This window comes from Lycium ferocissimum, chromosome 9 (assembly GCF_029784015.1).
Source record: "Lycium ferocissimum isolate CSIRO_LF1 chromosome 9, AGI_CSIRO_Lferr_CH_V1, whole genome shotgun sequence".
In the NCBI taxonomy this organism is placed as follows: Eukaryota; Viridiplantae; Streptophyta; class Magnoliopsida; order Solanales; family Solanaceae; genus Lycium; species Lycium ferocissimum.
The window spans coordinates 59,428,533-59,450,318 of record NC_081350.1 but is presented as its reverse complement, the minus strand read 5'-3'; the positions used below and the strand labels follow the sequence as shown (position 1 = coordinate 59,450,318).

At 35.1% G+C, this 21,786-nt stretch overlaps 2 protein-coding genes across 5 annotated transcripts in view; both read right to left on the bottom strand.

Annotated features, from left to right (window-relative positions):
- The window catches only part of LOC132031401 (protein NOI4-like), an 82,896-nt gene that overhangs the window by 5,671 nt on the left and 55,439 nt on the right, over positions 1–21,786 (bottom strand). For both annotated transcript variants that reach the window (XM_059421344.1, XM_059421345.1), the window contains exon 2: positions 1,938–1,955. In XM_059421344.1, coding sequence (XP_059277327.1) covers positions 1,938–1,943 — 6 coding nt within the window. In that variant the 5' untranslated portion in view covers positions 1,944–1,955. The remainder of the gene's footprint in view (positions 1–1,937; positions 1,956–21,786) is intronic.
- On the bottom strand, positions 9,444–19,040 carry LOC132031398 (pentatricopeptide repeat-containing protein At5g55840). 3 transcript variants are annotated; one of them, XM_059421341.1, is made up of 5 exons: positions 18,915–19,040; positions 14,311–18,073; positions 14,071–14,164; positions 10,594–10,663; positions 9,444–10,006 (listed from the first exon to the last, which is right to left on the bottom strand). In XM_059421341.1, exons 1-2 carry the CDS (start codon positions 18,991–18,993, stop codon positions 14,805–14,807), a joined length of 3,348 nt encoding a protein of 1,115 aa, XP_059277324.1. In that variant the 5' UTR covers positions 18,994–19,040; the 3' UTR covers positions 9,444–10,006; positions 10,594–10,663; positions 14,071–14,164; positions 14,311–14,804. The 3 variants fall into 3 exon arrangements, with proteins under 3 accessions (XP_059277324.1, XP_059277323.1, XP_059277322.1); XM_059421340.1 differs by having other exon boundaries at positions 9,520–10,663; positions 14,258–18,073; XM_059421339.1 differs by having other exon boundaries at positions 9,520–10,663.

The following is a 21,786-nucleotide window of genomic DNA, read 5'->3' as shown; positions in this document are numbered from 1 at the left end:
AACGTATTTGATCTTAAGGAAAGCACATTGATCTTGTGTGCTAATTACTAAAAAGGAGCTAGTTCCACAAAAGGGTCATCCTACAAGTTCAATTATCCAATCTAACCATAGTCAACTTCTCCATGTCCTCCCCCAAATCCCCAATATGCCACCAAACAAAAAGAAACCACTAGATTTCCCTTCTATTCTTCTTGTACGAACTGCAGCTCATATAGCTGATTCCAAAACAACTGAGTTGCATAAATCGAGATACGTGACAAAAAGGATTGTTCTTCTATGCATGATAGGGATCTAATCATAGGGCTTGAGCAGTGATTGGAACAATATACATTTGCGAATTTCCAAGTGACAGGCTTATATCCAAATACAGGACCAATCAATAGTCAAAGTCACACTATCATAATCCATTTTCTCTTCACAAAGTTTCCTTCACCCACTACCTCTCGGCGTTTATTTCACATAAATTGTTGAAGGGAAATAGACAAATATTTGGAACCTGTCATCATAGCCATCCTCTGTCTAAGAAATTCTTAACCACTATGAGCTCAATCCCTGTAAAAGAGCCTCAATATCTTAAACAGCTCTAAGGCTCTAACGTCATAACAGTCATATGATAACTGGGTATATATATAGATAGATGTTTATATAACCATCAAGAAATGCATGGGCATAAAGGATTTATGCACTAAATATAAGAAGCATCTAGTAGAACTTATATCCATTAACAAGTAGTAAGAAATCTACACAAGGCACTACCACTGCGAACTTATGCTAGTCAAGTGAGAAACAATTACCAAGTCAATAGAATCTCCATATTAATTGCAAAAGTAACAGTATAATTATGCACCCAAGGGTGTGGCCGAGTGGTCAATGAAGTGGGTTGAGAACCATGAGGTCTCAGACAGAGACAAAACACTCGGTGGTTTCTTCCATCTGTCCTAGCCGTGGTGGACAGAGTTGCCTGGTACCTGTTGCTGGTGGGAGGGGGCAGGTATCTCGTGGAATTAGTCAAAATGCGCGCAAGCTGGACCTTGGACCGAGACACCACGGTTATCAAAAATAAAAAATAAAAAGTTACTGTCCAGCTATAGGACACATCATAACCCACCTACCAAATGCATACATAAAAGTCCTACATCCAATTTCCTTTTTGGTCTCAGTAATAGAAGGCATCACCTCCAACTTTAAATGCGATTAAACATAGTGGCGTAAGTGTATACAAAATTTCGGTGACACAATCTATAGGATAGGGTTTAATCATCAGTAGATATAGACCATATACCAACTTTGCATTTGAAAATAAATTAAGTGAAAAGAAGAATACATAACTAAATGATGATTTACAGAGAGACTAAAGGAGGACCTCTAGACTAACAATTATGATATCAATTGTAGCATAAATTAAGCTCTCGTTTGGCCATGGATAGTTTTCACTTTTTTCCAGAATATTATTCCGTAAAACTGTTTGGACATAGAATTGTTACAATTTTCCGGAATTCAAATAACTCCAAAATTTTGTTTTTCCTTTTTTCACTCACAAAAATCAAAAAACAACTCCAATTTGTATTCATGTCCAAACACAACTCCCATTTTCAACCTGAAAACAAATACGACTTTTTTCCAAATTTCACAAATTTTTATGTCCAGAAGCCCACTCACTACCCTCTGCTAACAATTATGATATCAAGCGTAGCATTAAGTTAAAATTCACCCAAGTAAACACTGGTAGAGCACAGCAGATACTACCTTTTTTTTTTTTTACGATCTAATTGAGTTATGTGGCGTAAACTTAACAAGAAGAAAGCGATCAATCAAAATTCAAGAACTGGAAAAAAAAGAGCTAATTAACTGTCAAAAGGTAAATAAAATTAGTGACCTAAAACCAAGTAATACAGATGCTAAAAAAAAACCAAATTAGGGGTGGATAGCACACATACCGACATGAATCCGGAAAAAAGTCAGAAATTTTTTTCTTCAGAGAATCTAAGTGTTGTTGCAGCAAAGAGAGAGAATTGTGTGAGAGAGAGAGGGTATATATAGTTTAGAAATGGAAATATGAAAACAAAATGGTGAGATGAGAAAATATAGACAAGGAATATTAGTACAGAGAGAGAGTGGTGGGTCACATAACTATGAGTCTCTGAGTATTTTTATAGCGCGTGGGATGGGTTGGATCTTTAATTGGTTTTGCATTTATTCAACTAAAAATGAATTACTCATTGGAAGTTAGAATTTTCCGGCATGGTATGTGTTTTTTGCGTTAGTAAAGGCAAAATTATGTGATTTTTATGTTAGAAAATATAATTAAGTGATTTTGGTGAAAAAATTCATAGCTGTGTAATCATGTATAAAATTAACTCGTGTATTGGTGGATAAAGTATAGTTTGGAAATGGAAATATGAAAAAAATGGTGAGATGAGAAGTATAGGAATAGTAGAGAGAGAGAGAGGTGGGTGACAAAACTATAACGAGTCGTTTGGTACACGATTAAGGTGAGATATCCCAGCACTAATTTTGGGATCAATTTTGTACCATATTTGGTAGAATGAATAAATTAATGGTAAAAGATATAAATTTATCCTGGAATTAATTTATACCTTCTATCAAACAGAGTATAAAATGAAGTTCAAACTTAATGATGGGATATCCCACCTTATCCCATTAACCTTGAGATTATTTATTCCACCTCTAAGATGGGGAATTGACATAAATATACCCTTAAATAAAATTGGCATGTTTTAAACCAAATATTTTATTTATCAAATGAAACCTAAAAAAAATGGCATAGAGTAGCTATTTGTGTATTTTATCGGCTCAAAATAAGGGAGGGAATATACTTTCGAGTCCGGAATAAAAATGGCTCAATAAAAAACCAAGTGAACCAAAATACCTCAACAAAAAAAAAAAGTTACAAAACTACCTTTATACTGCGCTAAAGAATTATTATTTTTTTTGCATAGCGCAGTATTTTACTGCACTATAGCTAGCACTGGAAAAAAAAATTGGTAAACTTTTTTTTTTTGTGTGAAAAAATTTAGTGTTTTTTTTCATACTTTGACCAATGATTAGTCGTGTGTCAAGACTCCAAAACGTTAATATTTTATATAGAACCTGATATTTTTTTCTACGTACAATAATGTAGGCCCAATACATCAAGGATACATAGACGTTCGGATAGTCATTTAAGGGTTGAAAAGGTGCCGTAAGTTTTGTTTGAAAAAACTTAGTGTTTTTCCATACTTTGACCAACGATTAGTCGTGTGTCAAGACTCCGAAACGTCAACATTTTATATAGAACGTGATATTTTTTCTGACATAATGTAGGCCCAATACATCAAGGATACGTAGACGTTCGGATAGTCATTTTAATAAAAAAAAATTTAGTGTTTTTTCCATACTTTGACCAACGATTAATTAAACCAAAATATTTTATATAGAACTTGATAATTTTTTTTTAGTACAATAATGTAGAGCAAATCAAGGATACGTAGACGTTCGGATAGTCATTTAGGGGTTGAAAAAGGTGCAAAGTTTTGTTTGAAAAAATTTAGTGTTTTCCATACTTTGAGTAGCGTGTGTCAAGACTAAACGTCAAGTTTTATATAGAACTTTGATATTTTTTTTAACGTCGTAGGCTCGATACATCAAGGATACGTAAACGTTCGGATCGTCGTTTGGGGTTAATAAGTTTTGTTTAAGGTTTAAGTGTTTTATTTTTTAAGGTTTTGATTTAAGCGTGTTATTTTTTAATCAAGACATAACTTTATTTTGAATATAAATCTAATTCTAAAAAAATAAGGTGAAAAACTAGTTGTAAAGTGGTCAAACTTTAGATGGTCATAACTTTGCGTTTGGACGTCCGACGACGCGTTTTTTTTTTTTTTTTTTTTTGAACTTGCGTATTTTTCGAGATCTATGCGGACAAACGGCCAAGGCGGTTTGGCCGAGCCATTTTTAAAAAAAACACCTTTTATCCCATTTAATTTCAATTTTCTCCCAAATTGGCTCGAAATTTTCTTTTTTACTTATAAGATGATGATACGCAATAGATTTCAACGTAAAAATCCCAGGTAATGTAGTTGTGAATGTCAATTTTATCCTTTCAATTTTTGAAAATAAAGCCGACTAATTTTCTCGACATATAAAGTTGACTAAAATAACCTTACGTTTAACCCCTAAAATGACTATCCGAATTATCCTTGATGTATTGGGCCACATTATTGTACGGATATCGGGTTCATATATATTATTTTCGGAGTCTTGACACACGACTAATCATTGGTCAAAGTATGGAAAAAACACTAAATTTTTTCAAACAAAAAAAAAAAAAGTTTACCAAATTTTTTTTTTTCGATTATGCGCGATATATTGCGCTATGCAAAAAAAAAAAATCTTTAGCGCAGTATAAAGCAGTTAACGGCTCCGTTTCCGTGAACTGCTTTAGCGCAGTAAAAGGTAGTTTTGTAACTTTTTTTTTTGTCGGGGTATTTTGGTTACTTGGTTTTTATATATATATATATATATATATTCACCCCCCCCCCCCCTCCCAACCCCCGGTCCCAAACCCAAAAACATAGAGTAATGAATATCTTTTAATATATTTGGTTAGAAACTCCTATCTTTTATCCTTTTTTATACATAATAATTATACATTGTTTAATAGTATAATAATTATAATGTATACATGATACTTCACATTATATATAAGAATGTATATATGGTACTTCACAATATAACAGAATGTATCCATGGTACTTCACAAATATATCATGGTAGATTTTTTATTTTGTTTGGAGCAATTAAAAAAAAGAAAAAAAAAAAAGGAAAGAGTGAAAAAGTGGAGGAGAGATAAACAATAACGTATGGATTGAAGAAATAAGAGAGAGAGAGAAACATTGGAGAGATTTTAGGATTAGAAATAAGAGAGAGGAGGAAATTGTGGAAGAGAAAATAGGAAACAAATGTATGTGGGGGCTGTTTTATGCCAACTTATTAAAATTTGGCAATTCTATGTCAGTAAGGTGTAAGAGTTACCACACTGGGATAAATTAGTCCCGTATAATCTCGGGATTATAATCCCGAGATAATTTAATCCGCGTATCAAACGACCCCTAAGTTTTTTCCTAGTGGCGGATAGGTTGGATTAATTCTTTTTAATTGAATTTGTATTTATTCGACAAAAAATAAAATTAAAATAAAAGATTATTACCCATTGGATATAGGTTTTGGATCGGATCGGATCGGTTCGGGTCGGCCTTTTTTTAATTAAATTTGAAACGGAGGGAGGATGAGTTTTTTTCATAGTGGCAAAGCTGGATGAATCGCTTCTTTTTAATTAGATTTATATTTATTTGACTAAAAATTAATAAAGAAGTAAAAAGTTATTACCCCATCGAGTATGGATAATAAAAGAGTTACTAAAAAAGAAAAGAGATATTTTTTTAAACAAATGAAGAGAAAAGTAAGGCAAATATTTTAAAAGAGAGGGAGTATGAGTTTTTCTCATAGTGGCACAGAGGGTTAAATCGGTTCTTTCAAATTGGATTTATATTTATTTGACTAAAAATAAAATAAAAAAGTAAAAAGTTATTACCCATTGAATATGGGTTAGTCCTCCTTCCATGCTTATATATAATTGATGAGATGAGATGAGAAATATATATATATATATATATATATATATATATATATATAGGAGAGAGAGATATTAGAGAGAGTGGTGGGTTTGGGTGGGCTCCAGGGATGCCTTTTGTGGGACCGCACATCACACCATGTGGACCCACACAACTACTCTGTATGCTCATTGGCTGGCGGATTGAGTGATTAAGCAAAGAATAATAATCAGTCTAAGCCAATATGGTCACAAGAATCAAATGGCAATGATAGGCTACAAGTTGTAGCGTATAAATTCTGGTGATACATTTGAAAGCATCACAACTACGCGCCTGCTCATTTGAATATTCTTCGTTAAGGACTTAGTATTATATCATATATATATATATATATATATATATATATATACAGATTAAATATTATATTTTATAAAAATATACTCTCTTCATTCCAATTTATAAGACATTCTTTCCTTTTTAATCATTCCCAAAAAGAATGACACTTTTATATATTTAGTAACAATTTAACTTTAAGTTTGTTTTTTACCCTTAATGAAATTATTTCTAACCATATAAATTTTTATGGCTTGTTTAGATCACAAGTTTCAAAAGTCTTTCTTTATTTCCTAAATTTCGTGTCAAATCAAACACTTTCATATAAAATGAAACGGAGAAAATACTAAATATTGATCACCTTTGAAATAGTGAGTGTCGTAGCTCAATAGCGAATTGTGTAATTTGATCACAAGTTTAACTTAGCAACTAAAGTAATTGTGTAATTTTCTTAATTAAAAACAGAGAATGTTTGACAAGCATTGACCTCCTATTTAAAGTCTGTTTGACTTGTTTTAGAAGTTTGTTTAAAACCTTATGGACGCCGCTAAAGGTGGTTGCTTGGTTCATTCTTCTCTATTTTTTCTCTTTTGTTAGCTTCCAACCTTTTCTTCTTTAGTGTGTTTGGTTATTTTCTTTACTACATGGACTCACCTGAACGGGTTTTTTTGTTCAACTAGAAATTTCAGTAAAAACCTAAAAATACATTTCAATTTATTATTTGGATAATGCTTTGAGGACAGACTACAACGCCAAAAACAAAGCTAAATATTATGTTGTTTGATCTAAAGTTTTTCTGTCTATGTACTCCTCAAAATGTTGTTTTTCCAGTCTTACTTTTATTTTTAAATGTTTCTATTGCTTATAAAATAATTTTAGTAGTTTGTTTAACAATTGTTTGAATTAAAAAAAAGTTTTCAAAACTAAATCAATGAAATTTTATCTAAGTTCAACAATGTCTCACGAAAAATTACACGAATTGACTATACATTTAGACCTCTCTATAACATCATCTGCATATAACAACTCCCCTCTATAACGGCTAAGTTTTTTCGGAATCAATTTTTTTATGTTATAATTTACTTCTCTATAACAACATTTCCTATAACAGCAACAACCAACTTTACAACAGTACGCTCTTTGTAAAATTTCCCCCCATATAACACCTATCTTTTTTTTCTGGTAATATATTAATCAACCATCTTTATAAAAATAAAATATATATGATTACCAATAATAAGTTTAGAGATTTTGACTAAATATTTACTTTGATACTTTAATATACTATATTTATGACAAAATATTACATATGAATACATATTTGTAATCTATGAATATCATTGTCTTCTATTTTTATTTATAAATAATTTTCCAAAAAGGAAAACAATTGTTATATCACCACTAAGAGATTGAAATCTACGAAACAAGCTACAATTATAAATTTCTTCCATCAATCTTGAAAGAATTTAATTTCAAGTAGATTAAAATGTGTTCCTTAGAGCTTAAAAATGTATATATTTCAGTTATGAATTTATTGAAATTGTGTTAACTTTCTTTAATGTTTAGTTAGTGAAGTATGCATATCTTTTAGATTTAAAATTTACATAATTAGTTATTTTTATAACTTTATAAAATAAATAATTAGATTTTATGCATCTTTTTTACCTATGACACCCAACTATTAGTTAAATGTCAAATGTTGTTATAAGTGTATAACAATCATTTTATATAACATCCGAAAAATTTCGAACCCAACGGTGCTGTTATAAAGATGTTTGACTTATTATCAATTGAAAAAAAAAAGATGATATTATGAAAATATAATTAACTAACCTTTCATTTTAAGAAGCTATAAGAATAAATATCAAATAAAATCTATTAAAAGTTTACTCAACAAATATAAAAGCCTCCTTTAAATTTTAGCTATAGGCCACCGACTCTATTGAGTCACCCCTGCATCTAGCTCGGTAATATCTTGAAGTGCAAGAGGGGGAAGGGGGAGGGGTGAATTGTAACTTTTTCGTTTGATTAGTCGTATTTATCGGTAGTCGACTATAGATTATATTCGAAAGTAACTTAGCACACTGCAGAAATCAAAGTACTGAAAGTAAATGACACCAGATGTTATTATACTAGTTCAGATCCAATGTAGATCCTAATCCAGTCCCCTTTGGTTGCAAGGGTGTTCTCTGCAGTTCTTTGTAATGGTTTTGGTACAATGATTTGTTTGAATGGAGCTCCTACTTCTACACTCAAACTCTCGTAATCTTTTGATACAATGCCTCACCAACTATATTTTATCTCTCCCCTCTCTTTTGTTTAGACAGGAAATCTCACAGAATTACAATGCTTATGAAAATTAGAGCAAAGAACTTGAGAAGGTTGAGACGAAAGTATATTTGTCCTCGTCGATTGAGCCTACTTATATAGTCTTGAAAAGTAAACGTTTAGGCTTCTTTCACAGAAATGGCCACTCAAGAGAATTGATCATTGGAAAGAGGAATTGATTGGTCCTAGTTCCAAGAATAAGGTTAGAGCTTTTTGTGATTGATTGCTTTCCATGTAGAAGTATTTTACAACAATCAATATCTTAGAATGACTTGGAATCTTCACTTCCTTGCTCAGTACTTGCGCGATCTTGGCTGAAGATTTGTTTTGATTGATCTTCCTCGATTTGAGGGCGTTTGGCACTTTGATTCCTTAAATAGGACTGGCCGTTGGTACTGGGAAGGATATCTTCTTTCCTTATGTCAATGCATTGATTGATTAATACAATATTTCTCTCTTATGCTCCGTCGCTAGCTCCCTCTTTGATTAGGGTTTGTTTGGAGTCCTTCATTTTTTATTTTTTTTCACTTGCAACTTTAGTCCTCTTTTCTTTTTGTGCCTGCAAAATATATTAATCATCATTAAAATCTGCACTAACAATATATTTTGTACTTGAATAAGTTCTTAGAGGACTCCTAATGAGATTCTTACTCTTTTTGCCCATTACATTTTCATCATTTTTATCGTTTTAATTTTATGATCATTACGTTCCCTGCAATTCGACGTTCATACTTGTCGCACTAATCTTTTGTTACAATGAAAATAGTCCTACGGGTGTCTGCGTGTGCGCGCCGGGGGATGCACCTATTATTAGTCATATGTCCTGTTAGCTCATACACCTTTTGCCTTTGATTATTGCATGGCGTGGGACTGAACTAAGGATATCCTCTAAGGTCATTTTTCCCTTTTGCGTCTAGTAAATTTCCTTTTTCTTATATATATAAATTTAAAAGTTGCAGAATCAACCTACTATTTATGACAACACTTAAGCCAGCCACTACAATTTTGGCAACTTTACATTCAATTCATAACAACTAAAATTAATAATTGAAGACATTACTCAACCAATCATTACTAATTGAAGACTAACTCAAGCAACTAATCATGTTATACTCAGTAATTCAGAAATCCTGTGCTGGAGAAAGCACATTTCCGTTTAACACGTTGCTATAACCTTCCAAAATTTACTTAAGCGAGAGATAAATTAATAATTATAAACACATAATTTTAGGGAGAGACAAAATATAAAAATGGTGAAAGACAACTAGACCTTGTCAGTTGATTGTCAACACTACATAAGCCAAAACAAGTTTATTTCTAGGCTTAATGCATATGCGGCCTCCTAAACTTGCCCTTTTTTCCATTTTGGCACCCAACTAAGTGTTGTTATTATTGAACCCTTGAACTCGTCCTCAAGTGTGTCTATCAAACAGAATCCAACTTAGTTGAGGATACACTTGAGGACGAGTTGTGGGGTTCAATAGGAACAACACTTAGTTGAGGTGCCAAAATGAAAAAAAAAAAGGCCAAGTTTAGGGGGCTTAAGCCTTATTTCTAACTACATTAAGTAGTTACATCTTTTGTCTGCCATGAGAACAAGACGACGAGCATCTGCCATTGAAAGAAAATGAGCTAAATGAAATGAGCACTGCATATTCCACCTCTCTGCCAGACTCCTCCAGTTGCCTCAGATACTGGCTGCAAGTAGATGATCCACACCGTCATCCAGCTGCCTGCCTTCATTATTAGATTTACATATGTTAAAGATATTCTGGTACAGAGCATATCAGGGAGCTGCCTTAAGAAGAAGTCATCTGCCATTGTTACTGAGTTCATCTTCCAGCAAACGGAGTACGAGCTGGGGTAGATGAACGTAAATGATCACCTTTAGGATCAGGGGTTCTAGCATCTAATACACCGAGACTTCGACCAGTCCAAGGTAAAAGCAGAGAGACAACCATTGAGAACAGTGGAAATTCACAGTTCTTAAATGGTGTTTACAAACTGGTTTCGAAAAGTCTGGAGAATGCGGTATCCAAAGGTAATTTGAGTCCATATGGTTTCCTGATGATCCACACACATCATTTCCATATGATTTCTACCTTTTTATTGTGGAGGGAGGTGTTGAGAAAGAAGTGACAAGAAAAAGCTTGTCACAAGTAGACATATCAGGTCAATAAACTGTCAAATACCTGATCACCGTCACCTAGCAGCAAAGGCATTTGATTTCTGAAAGCGATTTCTGACTTTAGTTTCCAACAAATAACCAAGACGGATAAAAGATCTATTGAATAGGATTATGATCAACGACAATTGAAACGATGCCTTATCTCTTCTTCAGAAAGTTCGGTGGAGGCAGGAATTGTTCATGTTTTGCCAGAGAACAGTACCTGCATAAGCCAAATCATAACAAGAATATTCAGCATACTCTTACTCAAGGATGGACAACATTTGTAGCTAAGCTATTGCATCTTGCTGCCAGTTGGATCGTGCTAGTTCCGAGAACTGCAAAAGGAACTAAGAAGTTAAGCATCAGGTAGGTACTTCTTCTAGTCGGTATTGCTGAAGTGACTAGGAGAGTTCAAAGGGGCACTCTTTTACCTATGTTTCACAATTGGCCTCCTGACAACCTTACCAGCAGGAATAATGCAATATTGCTTAGGGAAATTAAGTTTACATAGTTTGGAGTCTTTCTTTCAGGGACCGCTGTTGGTACACATCAACGGAAACTGAATTTGAGTTCACTGAACGTGTCGTGATGGCTTACTTTTATCCCTCTACTAATGCTTTTCATACCGAGAAAATTCTGCAGAATTTAATAATAAAAACTATCAATCTCCTACATGCACACAGTACGTATATATCTCCAAGGGTGATGTCAGGAGTAAAGGAGGAATTCTCAGAATTTATTGATAGCAATTCTCATATTAATCTTCCATTCCTAGATTTACATGGTCCAAGGCAGAGGACTCAAGATTGAGATTAAGGTTGGACAGGTTCCTCGTATCAACTGCTTGGGAGAGGGAGGATTTGAAGTTTTGAACGTGGAAATGATCCAAATCCTCCAACCCAGACTTGCCTCAGATCACCTGCCAAGTGTGAGCATGATCATGCTGCATTCTAGCAAGAGAAGAAGAATGCCAACCCATTAAGGTTTTGAAAGCGTGTGACCGAGGGCGGCGGATTTCACAGAGAAGGTGACACGGTGGTGGGGAAAAAGAGGTACTTAATACATGAATTGGGTGAGCCAGAGCTATGTTGCTCAGATCCTTCAATGAAAGGCAAACTCAGAGAGATGACGGACTTCCATGATTCAGGAAATTTGAGAAGAGTTAATGCTTCCTCCATTTCCAGAATACCGAAGGAGGAGGAGGCAATTAACTTTACAGATTGATTAGTCTAGTGGAAAGTATTTGTATCATTATGACTAAGATGCTTGGCAATAGACTAAAGAAGGTGCAGGAAAACACTGTTTTAATATCCCAGAAAACGGTAGTGGAAAGATAAATTTAGATTCAGCATTGATGGCAAACAAAGTTGTGGACTGGAGAAGGAGGGCACCCCAGCGGTTCTTTGCAAGCTGGAACTAGAAATGTCTATTGTTGTCTTGATGTTTTTGATGTTAACAAATACAATATACTCTCTGAAGGAATTGTGCTAATAACCAGGTCCTTGATGCTTATGTCTAACGAGCAGAATAGTTGTGTCTTTGAGATATTTTAGGAAAAGTATATGAGAAAATATACTCCCTCTGTTTCAATTTATTTGTCTGGTTTTGACTTGGTACGGAGTTTAAGAAAGTAGAAAGTAAAGAAGACTTTTGAATCTTGTGGTCTTAAATTAAAAATATGTAGAATGTACCAAAATACCTTTAATCTTGTGGTCTTAATCATGCCATGTGAAAAGTTGGAATTAAAGAGTTGCCAAAAATGGAAAGAGGAATTTTTTTTTAAACAGACTAAAAAGGAAAATAAGACAAACCAATTGAAACAAAGGGAGTATGTGTATATCTCCATTATCTTTCGTGCAATATATTTTGGATATTCACAAGAACCTTCCATAGTATTTTGAGTTGTAAAAGGACTCCATGGGTTGACCGACTTGGAGTTATTTTTGGTAAGACACGGTTTTAGAATTCTTTTCGGTAAAGGACTTTGATTTGATTTCGATTTCCTTACTTGATAAGATCTCCAAAGTAAGTAGTTTCCTTTTTAATGTGCTTACTAACGCGAATTTTTAAAATATTGTATACTAATTTGCGGGAGTGCCGAGGGTCTTCCGGAAACAGCCTCCCTATCTTCCGAGATAGGGGTAAGGTCTGCGTACACTTTACCCTCCCCAGACCCCACATTGTGGGATTTCACTGGGTATGTTGTTGTAATTTGCTGGAGTCAGTCATTCACACAAACTGAGAGATTGAGAAACAGTTTAGAGCATTCAAGCAACTCTATCGTTCTTGGAAGTACGAAAACTGATCATTTGAGAGTGTGAAGAACCAGGCTAAAGATTTTGGTCCGTACGTCGTCGTTTTTATACATTGAGTCCAGTCCTAGTTCAATTGTATTAAGATTTGAGTTGTAATCATCTCAGAAGTACTATTAGGTTGTTGTTTGTTTGTTGCGAGAAACATTTTGCTGTTGTTTCAAGTCGGAGTGACTTAAGGGGAGTATAGCAGCCGGGTGACTGTTGATGTCACGGCTTAGAGTTAAGTCTTAGATTGCAAGGGTTTGTAATCTGAATTTTTGGTTCACTTTGTTAGTGGAGTTTGGAGTTAAATCCTACTGGGGTTGGTCGTGATCTTTGCACCTTTTGAGCCAAGTGTTTTTCCACGTTAAATCATGTGTTCTTATTATTCCGCACTTAACTATTTTAGTCGTTTGAACTAAATACTCATAAGAACCATGCTTAATAATCGAGTTAGGCAAATTTTAAGAGTTGACGAAAATTAGGTATGACTCAACCCCCCTTCCTGAGTCATTAAGGTGCACCAGACTAACAATTGGTATTAGAGCAGATTCTCACATACTAGGCTAACACCTTGATAGATCCTTGAAAATGAGCGCACCATTTGCTATGAATGAAGGACAGTCTATTACTTGACCACCACGTTACAATGGACAACATTACAGTTGGTGGAAAGCAAGAATGAGAGATTTTCTGACTGTAGAGATTACGAGCTGTGGAACATCGTGATAAGAAGACCACTTGTCCCAATGAAGGGAGATGTCCCAAAGCAGCCTACAGAATTCATTGTTGTAGACTACAGGATGACGGAGAAGAAAGTCAAGGCCAAAAGATCCTCATATGCAGCCTTGGTCCTGAAATACAAGTATAAAGGCTCCCATGCAGGTGTTACAAAGGCTAGCATATGATTGCTTGGCGTAACTGGTAAAGTTGTTGCCATGTGACCAGGAGGTCACGGGTTCGAGCCGTGGAAACAGCCTCTTGTAGAAATGCAAGGTAAGGTTGCGTACAATAGACCCCAATCATATGTAAATCCATTTCACTTCAGAGTTTGTAAGAATGCAAGCTACGGTGGGAAGTCGTTTCTGCCCTAACCAATGGCTTTCACTCACTAATTCTTAAACATTCACTATCCACATAATTCATCCTTGTGTGCCTAGGTTAAAAGTTTTATCTCACTTGGCCAAGCTAGAGGAATTTATCCAAACATACTGTTTTTTCTCTCTTTCTTTTTTCTTTTCTGATCAGGTAAACACAAACATACTGCTCTTAACCATAGCATACTTATTCAAATTGGGAAAAAAAAAGTCATGCAAGGGAAATACACACTTACATATTGAAGAAAAAAGCTTCGATGTGATTTGCAACACTTCAACTCTAGTCGTCTTGCTAGATAACGAAATGCACTTCAATGTAGAGCACATAAGCTGCAGAAGTAAAGAGTCCAAACATAAAGACCCAGCAATAACAACCAGACAGCAGAAACAAACTAATTGATCAGGACTGAAGATAAAGCTTACTAGATAGTCCTGGTGCATTAAACAGAATAAACAAAGCAAGCAATGCCAAATACCTATTCGGACAGAGTGTCAGATACACAATAGACCACTTTGTGAGCTGCAATAATCCTTATATCCACCTTGTAGGTCAGATATCTTAAAGGATACCGAACATAGAAATACACTTCAAATGGTAGAAATGTCCAAAGTTTCAGTTGCAGACGTCTCAGATAGACGTGATTACCATTGAAGTTGGTTTAAGCCATGAGACCCTCATGAAGACCTCATTTCCAGCAAGCTAGATAACTGTTCCCAGTGTTATCTTTCTATATCAATACTTATCTTCTTTTCTTTTTCTTCTTTTTTGATGACATGGGAACCCGCAGCCGCTACCCTTCGGGTGAGCACAGGATAAACCCAGCTCCTGTGCAATAGCTCGCAAACCACACAGGAGAGATAACCCGCACTAGCCAAGCCCCGTGCGACGAGCTCAACCCAGAAGGCAAAACCCCTGCTGTCGTAGGCAGGGGGTTTCGAACCTAAGACCTCCATTATGAAAGCCCCATGCTCAACCAACTGAGCCACCCTTGCGGGTTATTTTCTTTTTCTTCTTCCTTAAAGCATTTAGCTTTTCCTTCATGATTGTCAGTCTTTCACATAACGCTTGGGTATTTGAATATTCACCTGCCAGTCCTCTCTCTTGCAGATCATTTAGAAGGCTTTCACCCTTTGCAAGATCATTCCCAGAACAAAATGCATTGAGAAGAACCGTGAAGGTTGTAATATTGGGACACATACCCTTCTCTTTCAGCTCCTCATAGAGATCAAATGCATCATCAATATATCCACCAGCACAAAGGCCTGTTACGAGGACATTGTAAGCAATAACATCTGGCTTTGCACCATGAAGCTCCATAGTAGCTTTCAATTTTAAGGCCTCGAAGGGCTTAGAACTTCTGCAAAGTCCATGCATAACAGTTGTGAATGTGGCAACAGTAGGAAGTAGATGCACCCGTAGCATACATTCAAGGACCAGCATTGCTTCCTCCATCTTCCCACGACGCACAAGCCCCCTTATAATTGCACCCTCAGCTATACTACGGGAACTAACACCTAACAACTCCATTTCATCTTTTAGTTTGAATGCTCCCTTTACATCTCCAACTTTACACATACTAGTGATTAAATTGCAGTATTGTCTGTCAATTGGGACAAAACCCTCTTCGATCATTTTATGCAAGAGAAGATGTGAATTTTGGAAGTCCAATGTTCTTTTCAGTCCCTTAAATATCAAATTGTAAGTGTCTCTATCAGGAGAAACACCTAAGGAAGTCATTAAAGTAAGAAGATCAAGGGCCTTCTTCACCTCTTCCCTTTCACAATATTTACTGATAATCATGTTGAATGTGAATTTATCTGCCACTATTCCCCCCGAGATCATCTTTATCATAAATTTAACCCCAATATCCAGCAGACTCGACTCACAGAGTCCAAGGGTCACATAATGGCATGTTAATTTATCTGGACCAAGACCTTTTTCTCTAAGTGACTGATATAACTTAGAGCAGTCAGATATGTTTTTCTGTCTCGAGTAGCCTCGTAATAAAATATTATATGTAGCCAAGGAAGGCATTTGACCTCTCTGTCTCATTGTAGAAAAGAGACTACTCACCTTATCCATCTGTCCATGTTTTGTGTAACCATCCATCACCACATTCAGTGCCACAGTATCTGGGGTAAGACCTTTTCTTGTCATCTCATCATAGAAGTAACTTGCAACCTTAGGCAAGCCACTCTTGAAAAGTCCATCAATGATACAAGTATACATGACCCGGTTTGACGAGGGGTCTCCTCTACTCAATGCTCTTTCCAACAGAAGAATCGCAGGCACCAACCTATCCTTCCCACACAAGCCAGCTAGGAGATTGGTGTAGGTATGACTATCAGGGAGCACATTATTCTGAACCATCTCGTCGATAAGGATTAATGCCATGTGGAAGTGGCCTAACTTACAGATCTCAGCCAGCAATGAGTTGTAGACAACAACATCTGCCGCACAGCTACTTCCACGAAGTTTATCAAATAATCCAAGAGCCTCTGTAAGGTTTCCTCCTCTGCATATTCCCTTTAGTAAGCTTGCGTAGGTGTTAAAGCTAGGCTGTCTACCCAAGTTAATCATTTCGTCAAACCAGGATAATGCTTTTAACCCTTCACCTACATTTCCATAGCAATCAATAACAGAAGTAAAAGCAACAGAATTGGGAACAAGACCAATCTTATGCATGTGACGCATGAAATCCTCTGCCTCCCTTACTCTTCCACCTGTACAAAGAGAAGATATCAGTGAGTTGCATATGAAAGTGTCAGGATGATGGCCTGTTTTGTGCATCATTGCATAGACTCTCATTGCTTTTAGGACATTTTGCTGTTTGCAAAAGTTGTAGATCAAAGTAGAGTATACTACATCGTTCGGGAAAACTCCAAACTTGTACATCCTACATAATATTTCCATTGCTGTACTTAGCATTCCAGCTTTACAAAATCCATTCAGAAGTACCGAGTATGCAACAACATCGAGACATATACCACTCTCAAACATATCCTCAAGTAACGGTACAACTTCTCCAAGCGACCCCGTTTTGCATATCCCTTCTAATAACATTGTATATGCAACCTGATTGATAGACAATCCGTTTCGCTTCATCTTCTTGACGATATTTCGTGCAGAATCCAATATCCCATGCTTGCAGAAACCATTCAAGAGAGCCCCATAACTAACTTCATTGGGCCGTAGACCTCTTGTCTCCATTTCAGTCAGCATCTCTTGAGCCTCTTTAAGATTGCCTGCTTGACATTGCCCATCAATCAAAGAATTGAAAGTGATACAATTTGGTGAAAGATTCAGCTTCAACATCTCATGAAAAATCTTCACTGCAATGTCAATCTTCCCCTCTTTCACAAACCCGTTAATAAGAGTATTATAGGTAGTATGATTTGGAACAATCAATCTCTTACTCATCTTCCTCAATACTAAATAACCTTTAGCACTCCTGTTCTTCCTGCACAAGTCATCTATAAATATGTTGTATGTACAAACATCGGCTTCAAGACCTTTAGAATTCATGCAATCAATCAGTTCTAAAGCTGCTTTATACCTTCCCTTTTTGCAAAACCAATTAAGCAAAGTATTATAAGTAACCACATCAGGGTTATAACCACTCTCTACCATCTTTGCAAGCAAATACTTTGCACTCTCGACCTTTCCTTTGGCACAAAGAACTTGTAAAAGTATATTGAATGTACCAACATTAGGGCAAATACGTTTAGCAAGCATTTCTTTGAAAAACGACCAGACGGACTCAGCATTCCCCTTCTTCCCAATTGCTGCTAGGAGCATATTGCAAGTGTAAACCGACGGTTTAAATGCTCGAGAACTCATCAAATCAAATATCTGAAGAGCATCTTTAATTGTACCTTTTCTCACATAAACCCTAATTAAGAGGTCAAAAACACAAGGGTTTGAACTGCAAAGGCGATATGTATCCATTAGAGCACCAAAAACAGAACTTGGCCCAATATCCATGTCAGATAAATGCCCCAAAATTGACTTAACATAGTCATGCATTCTAGCTCTAATGAGTATGTGGGTCGTGATGCCATACATATTAATAATATGACTGAACTCCAAACCAGGTTGCTTAACAAACCAGTTCAAGAATTTCAAAGCCAACTTGCCATGAACGGGCCTAAGTGAAGCCATTTTATACCCCATATGATTGAGCGAGTCCCAACGATCCAAGGTCAAAATTGTGTAGATGCTCTTCTCCCTTTCTCCACCTGCTCACACATATAAGAAAACTTAAAAATACATACATGAAATATAGGGTGTGTTCGGTATGGTGGAAATGCTTTCCAGAAAATGTTTTCCAAAATTTCCCATGTTCGGTTGGTCAAAACTTTTGAAAATATTTTCTCTAGGAAAACAAGTTCCTCAAAAATGACGAAAATGACTTTCCTAGTAGAAGTAGGGATTACAAGTTCCACGAGTGGCACTCCACATTGATTGTGTCCTCCCCACCCTCCAAAACACCTCATCTTCATCTCCACCCCACCCCCACCCCTAAGCCCCCCATCCGGACTACCCACACCCCTACCCCCAAACCCCACCACATACAGTATTTATCAAAATTATATACAAATGCTTTTAGAATAATACTCCCTCCACCTCAATTTAAGTGTCTTACTTTCCTTTTTGGTCTGTCCCAAAAAATGTCTCTTTCTATATTTAGTAAGTTTTTCAATTCCAACATTCTACACGGCAGGTTTTAAGACCATCAGATTATAAGGACTACATGCATCGTTAATTTAAGACTAAAAGATTCAAAAAAAAATCATTATTTCTTAAACTTCGGCCTAGCCAAACTAAGACACTTAAATTGGGATGGATGGAGTATCTTTTACTTATGTACCGAACACAAGAAACTAAGTAAGATACTCACCTATTGTCCCAGAAAACATTTTCCAAGAAAAAACTTTCAAGGATAAACATTTACCTTCATACCAAACACACCCATAGATGCACTGACTGGGCTGATTTGTGTAAACTTTGATGAGAGAGAGAAAAAATTCATAAAAGTAAAAGGAAAGTAATAAAAAAGAGAAAGAGAAGGAAGAGTACTTGCTGTGTTAGAGAAGAACCCCATTTGAGAGAAAGCTCTAGCTTTTCCGGCACTTATCTGTGGACGCATTGCACCCATGGTTAATTCTTGTTTTTTGTTGTGTGTTTGGTTACATTGTGGGGAAGCCAACAGATGAATTTGAAGTGTGTTTGTCTGGACTCTCGAGTCTCGACACAACATAGCTTAAGGCTCCGCACGAGTATATGCCTGCTTGGCCGAACATTTTCTCGCTCACTCTGCTATATTAACTAGGCGTTTGGCCGTAAAAATTATTTACTTTATTCTGAAATCTTTTTTACTTTTTAGTGTTTGACCATAAAAATTTTGAATATAACTTAAAATTATATTTCAGAATATCAAAAACTCAAAAAATTTATTTTTTAAAAATTTCACTTTTTTACAACTATATTTCACCAGAAACTACAATTTCAAAAATTATGACCAAACACAACTCCAACTCCAAAATTTCAAAAAAAGCGATTTTTTTTTTATATATCTATGTACAAATGGGGCCTAAGGACCCGTTTGGCCATAAGAATTTTTCACTTTTTTGGGAGAAAAACGTTTTCATAAATCAATGTTTGGCCATGGAAATGCGAAATAGAATTTGAAAAACACTCAAAAATTTGTTTTCACTTTTTTTTTTAACTTTCATACATTCAAACAACCAAATATTCTTTGCAAAAACTATAACCAAACACAACTCCAACTTTAAAATTCCAAATAAAGTAAAAAATATTTAATTTTCCTGACCAAATGCCTACTAAGAAAGAGAAAATATTTTTGTTGTTTTAGCCTTTACCTTAACCACTCGTGTTCCAAATAATTTTTCTAGTTCATTGAGATTAACACTAATTAACATGACTATTATAGTAAAATACATGCTTTATTTTCCATAAGAAGATTACAAAGGGTATTGTGGACAAATAACAGTGGACTCATGAGTATATATTGTCGTATTTATAGTCTGTTTGGGAAAATCGCTTGTCTGGTCAAACTTTTGAGAAATTAAAAGTATTTCTAGGAATATACTCATCTTAGATAAATTTATAAAAGTGTTTTTGAATTGATAACACAAATTTTGGAGATTTTTTGTGTGTGTTTTTATTTGTCTATTAGATAGTTAAGTTAACTACATAAAAAAAATATCATATCTTTTAATTATACGCATCAACCTCGGGTAGAAAATGTCTGGGGTTTTACGGCTTATTGAGGCGAATGCATATAATTAAAGGAGGAAACATATTTAATGTGGTTAACTTAATTACTTAAAAACGAATGAAAACACACGCAAAAAAAATCCAAAATTAAAACCGAAACTGTCTAATTGGAATACTTTATTAGGAATTGAGGTGTTCAATTGAAACAAAGCTTAGTTCGAGTGTCTAAATAGAATGTCCTGACAAGTTTAAGGGGCTAACTATGTATTAAGCCTTTAATTCGTTATTTGATAGTGTTTTCAACCTATGTATAACTAATAACTCATACGACTTATTCAGTACAATTCTTATACATAGTGACATTAACAATACTAGTACTATTCCAATTCTAATACGCACTATTCATTTAATACAACAAACCAAACAGTTAAGATAGGCACCACAAGAGACTGATATTAACTCTAACTACATTACGTAAGAGTCCTATGTATTGGCCAAAATCTGTAGGATCCAAATGGACGAATAAAAGAGTGACACGTGCGTGGTAACGAGCAGACCCGAGTCGCCAAAAAAATGGATCACTCCGGACGCTTGTGTGACCCTGGAGAAGTGATATCTCTTCTCCAAAGGCAACAGAATGGAAAAGCTCCGGAGGGTTGCTTCCAGTCTTGAAGAGTTCAACGGTCATCCATTACAGCAAGGCCTCGAGTCTTCCTCGGGCCTTTAATGATCATTATTGTCTCTTATTACTCATCATTACCTTAGCATTAATATTCGGTATTAATGAGGCGCAATTCAAGGAATATGTATCCATAGTTCTAGTATAAATAGGAATCCTCATTCCATTGTAAAGGACACCTGAAAGAATATAGCAAAACATCATACTTACATTGTTCTTAGCATAATATTATTTGACTACGCTTGCAATACTTTAGCAATATAATTGCCCGGTGACTCTAGCTCAAGGCTTCTCCAAGGCTCAGGCTATTTATCTTAATTTTACTTATTTCATTTCAATAGTATTACTTGTTATTGCTTATTATCTCATTATTTTGATCATATTGATTCACGTGTTCTTAACCGTGTATAGAAATTCAACTGTACCAATTTACGGGTAAGCATCCTACCAATTTTCTCTTCTAGTTGGCAATCCTACAGATACATAAATTAGAGATTTAGTAGGAGAAATATTGTTATCCTTAACAAATCTTCCCCTCCCAGACCCCACTTATGGAAATACACTGGCATGTTATTGTTGTTGTTGACTTAATCACTCCGTGAGAATTAAGACTAAAAGAAATAAGATAAAGATTGTTTAAATCAATAAACTTGCTTGAATCAATCCCTCCGTGAGAATTAGAATTAAAAGAAGCAAGATCAAAGATTTGGAATGATATAACTAAAAATTACTCCCACTCTACTATTTTACTCGCTGATATAAATATTAGTTTTGCTTCATGAGAATACAAAATTGATATAAAAATAACTTAGAGATAAAATATATAGATGTGATAATAATGATTAATTAAAAACTAGCATTCCAAAGACTGTTTAAACTATAAACTGAATGTTTCAAGTCAAAAATATATTAAAACTGAGATATTATTATAAATATATCAAGTTTCCTCAACTATTCCAAACAAAAAAAAAATTATTCCATAAAGGAGTATAAAATCTAACAAAGACTAGGATGAAAAACTCTTTAGAAGAG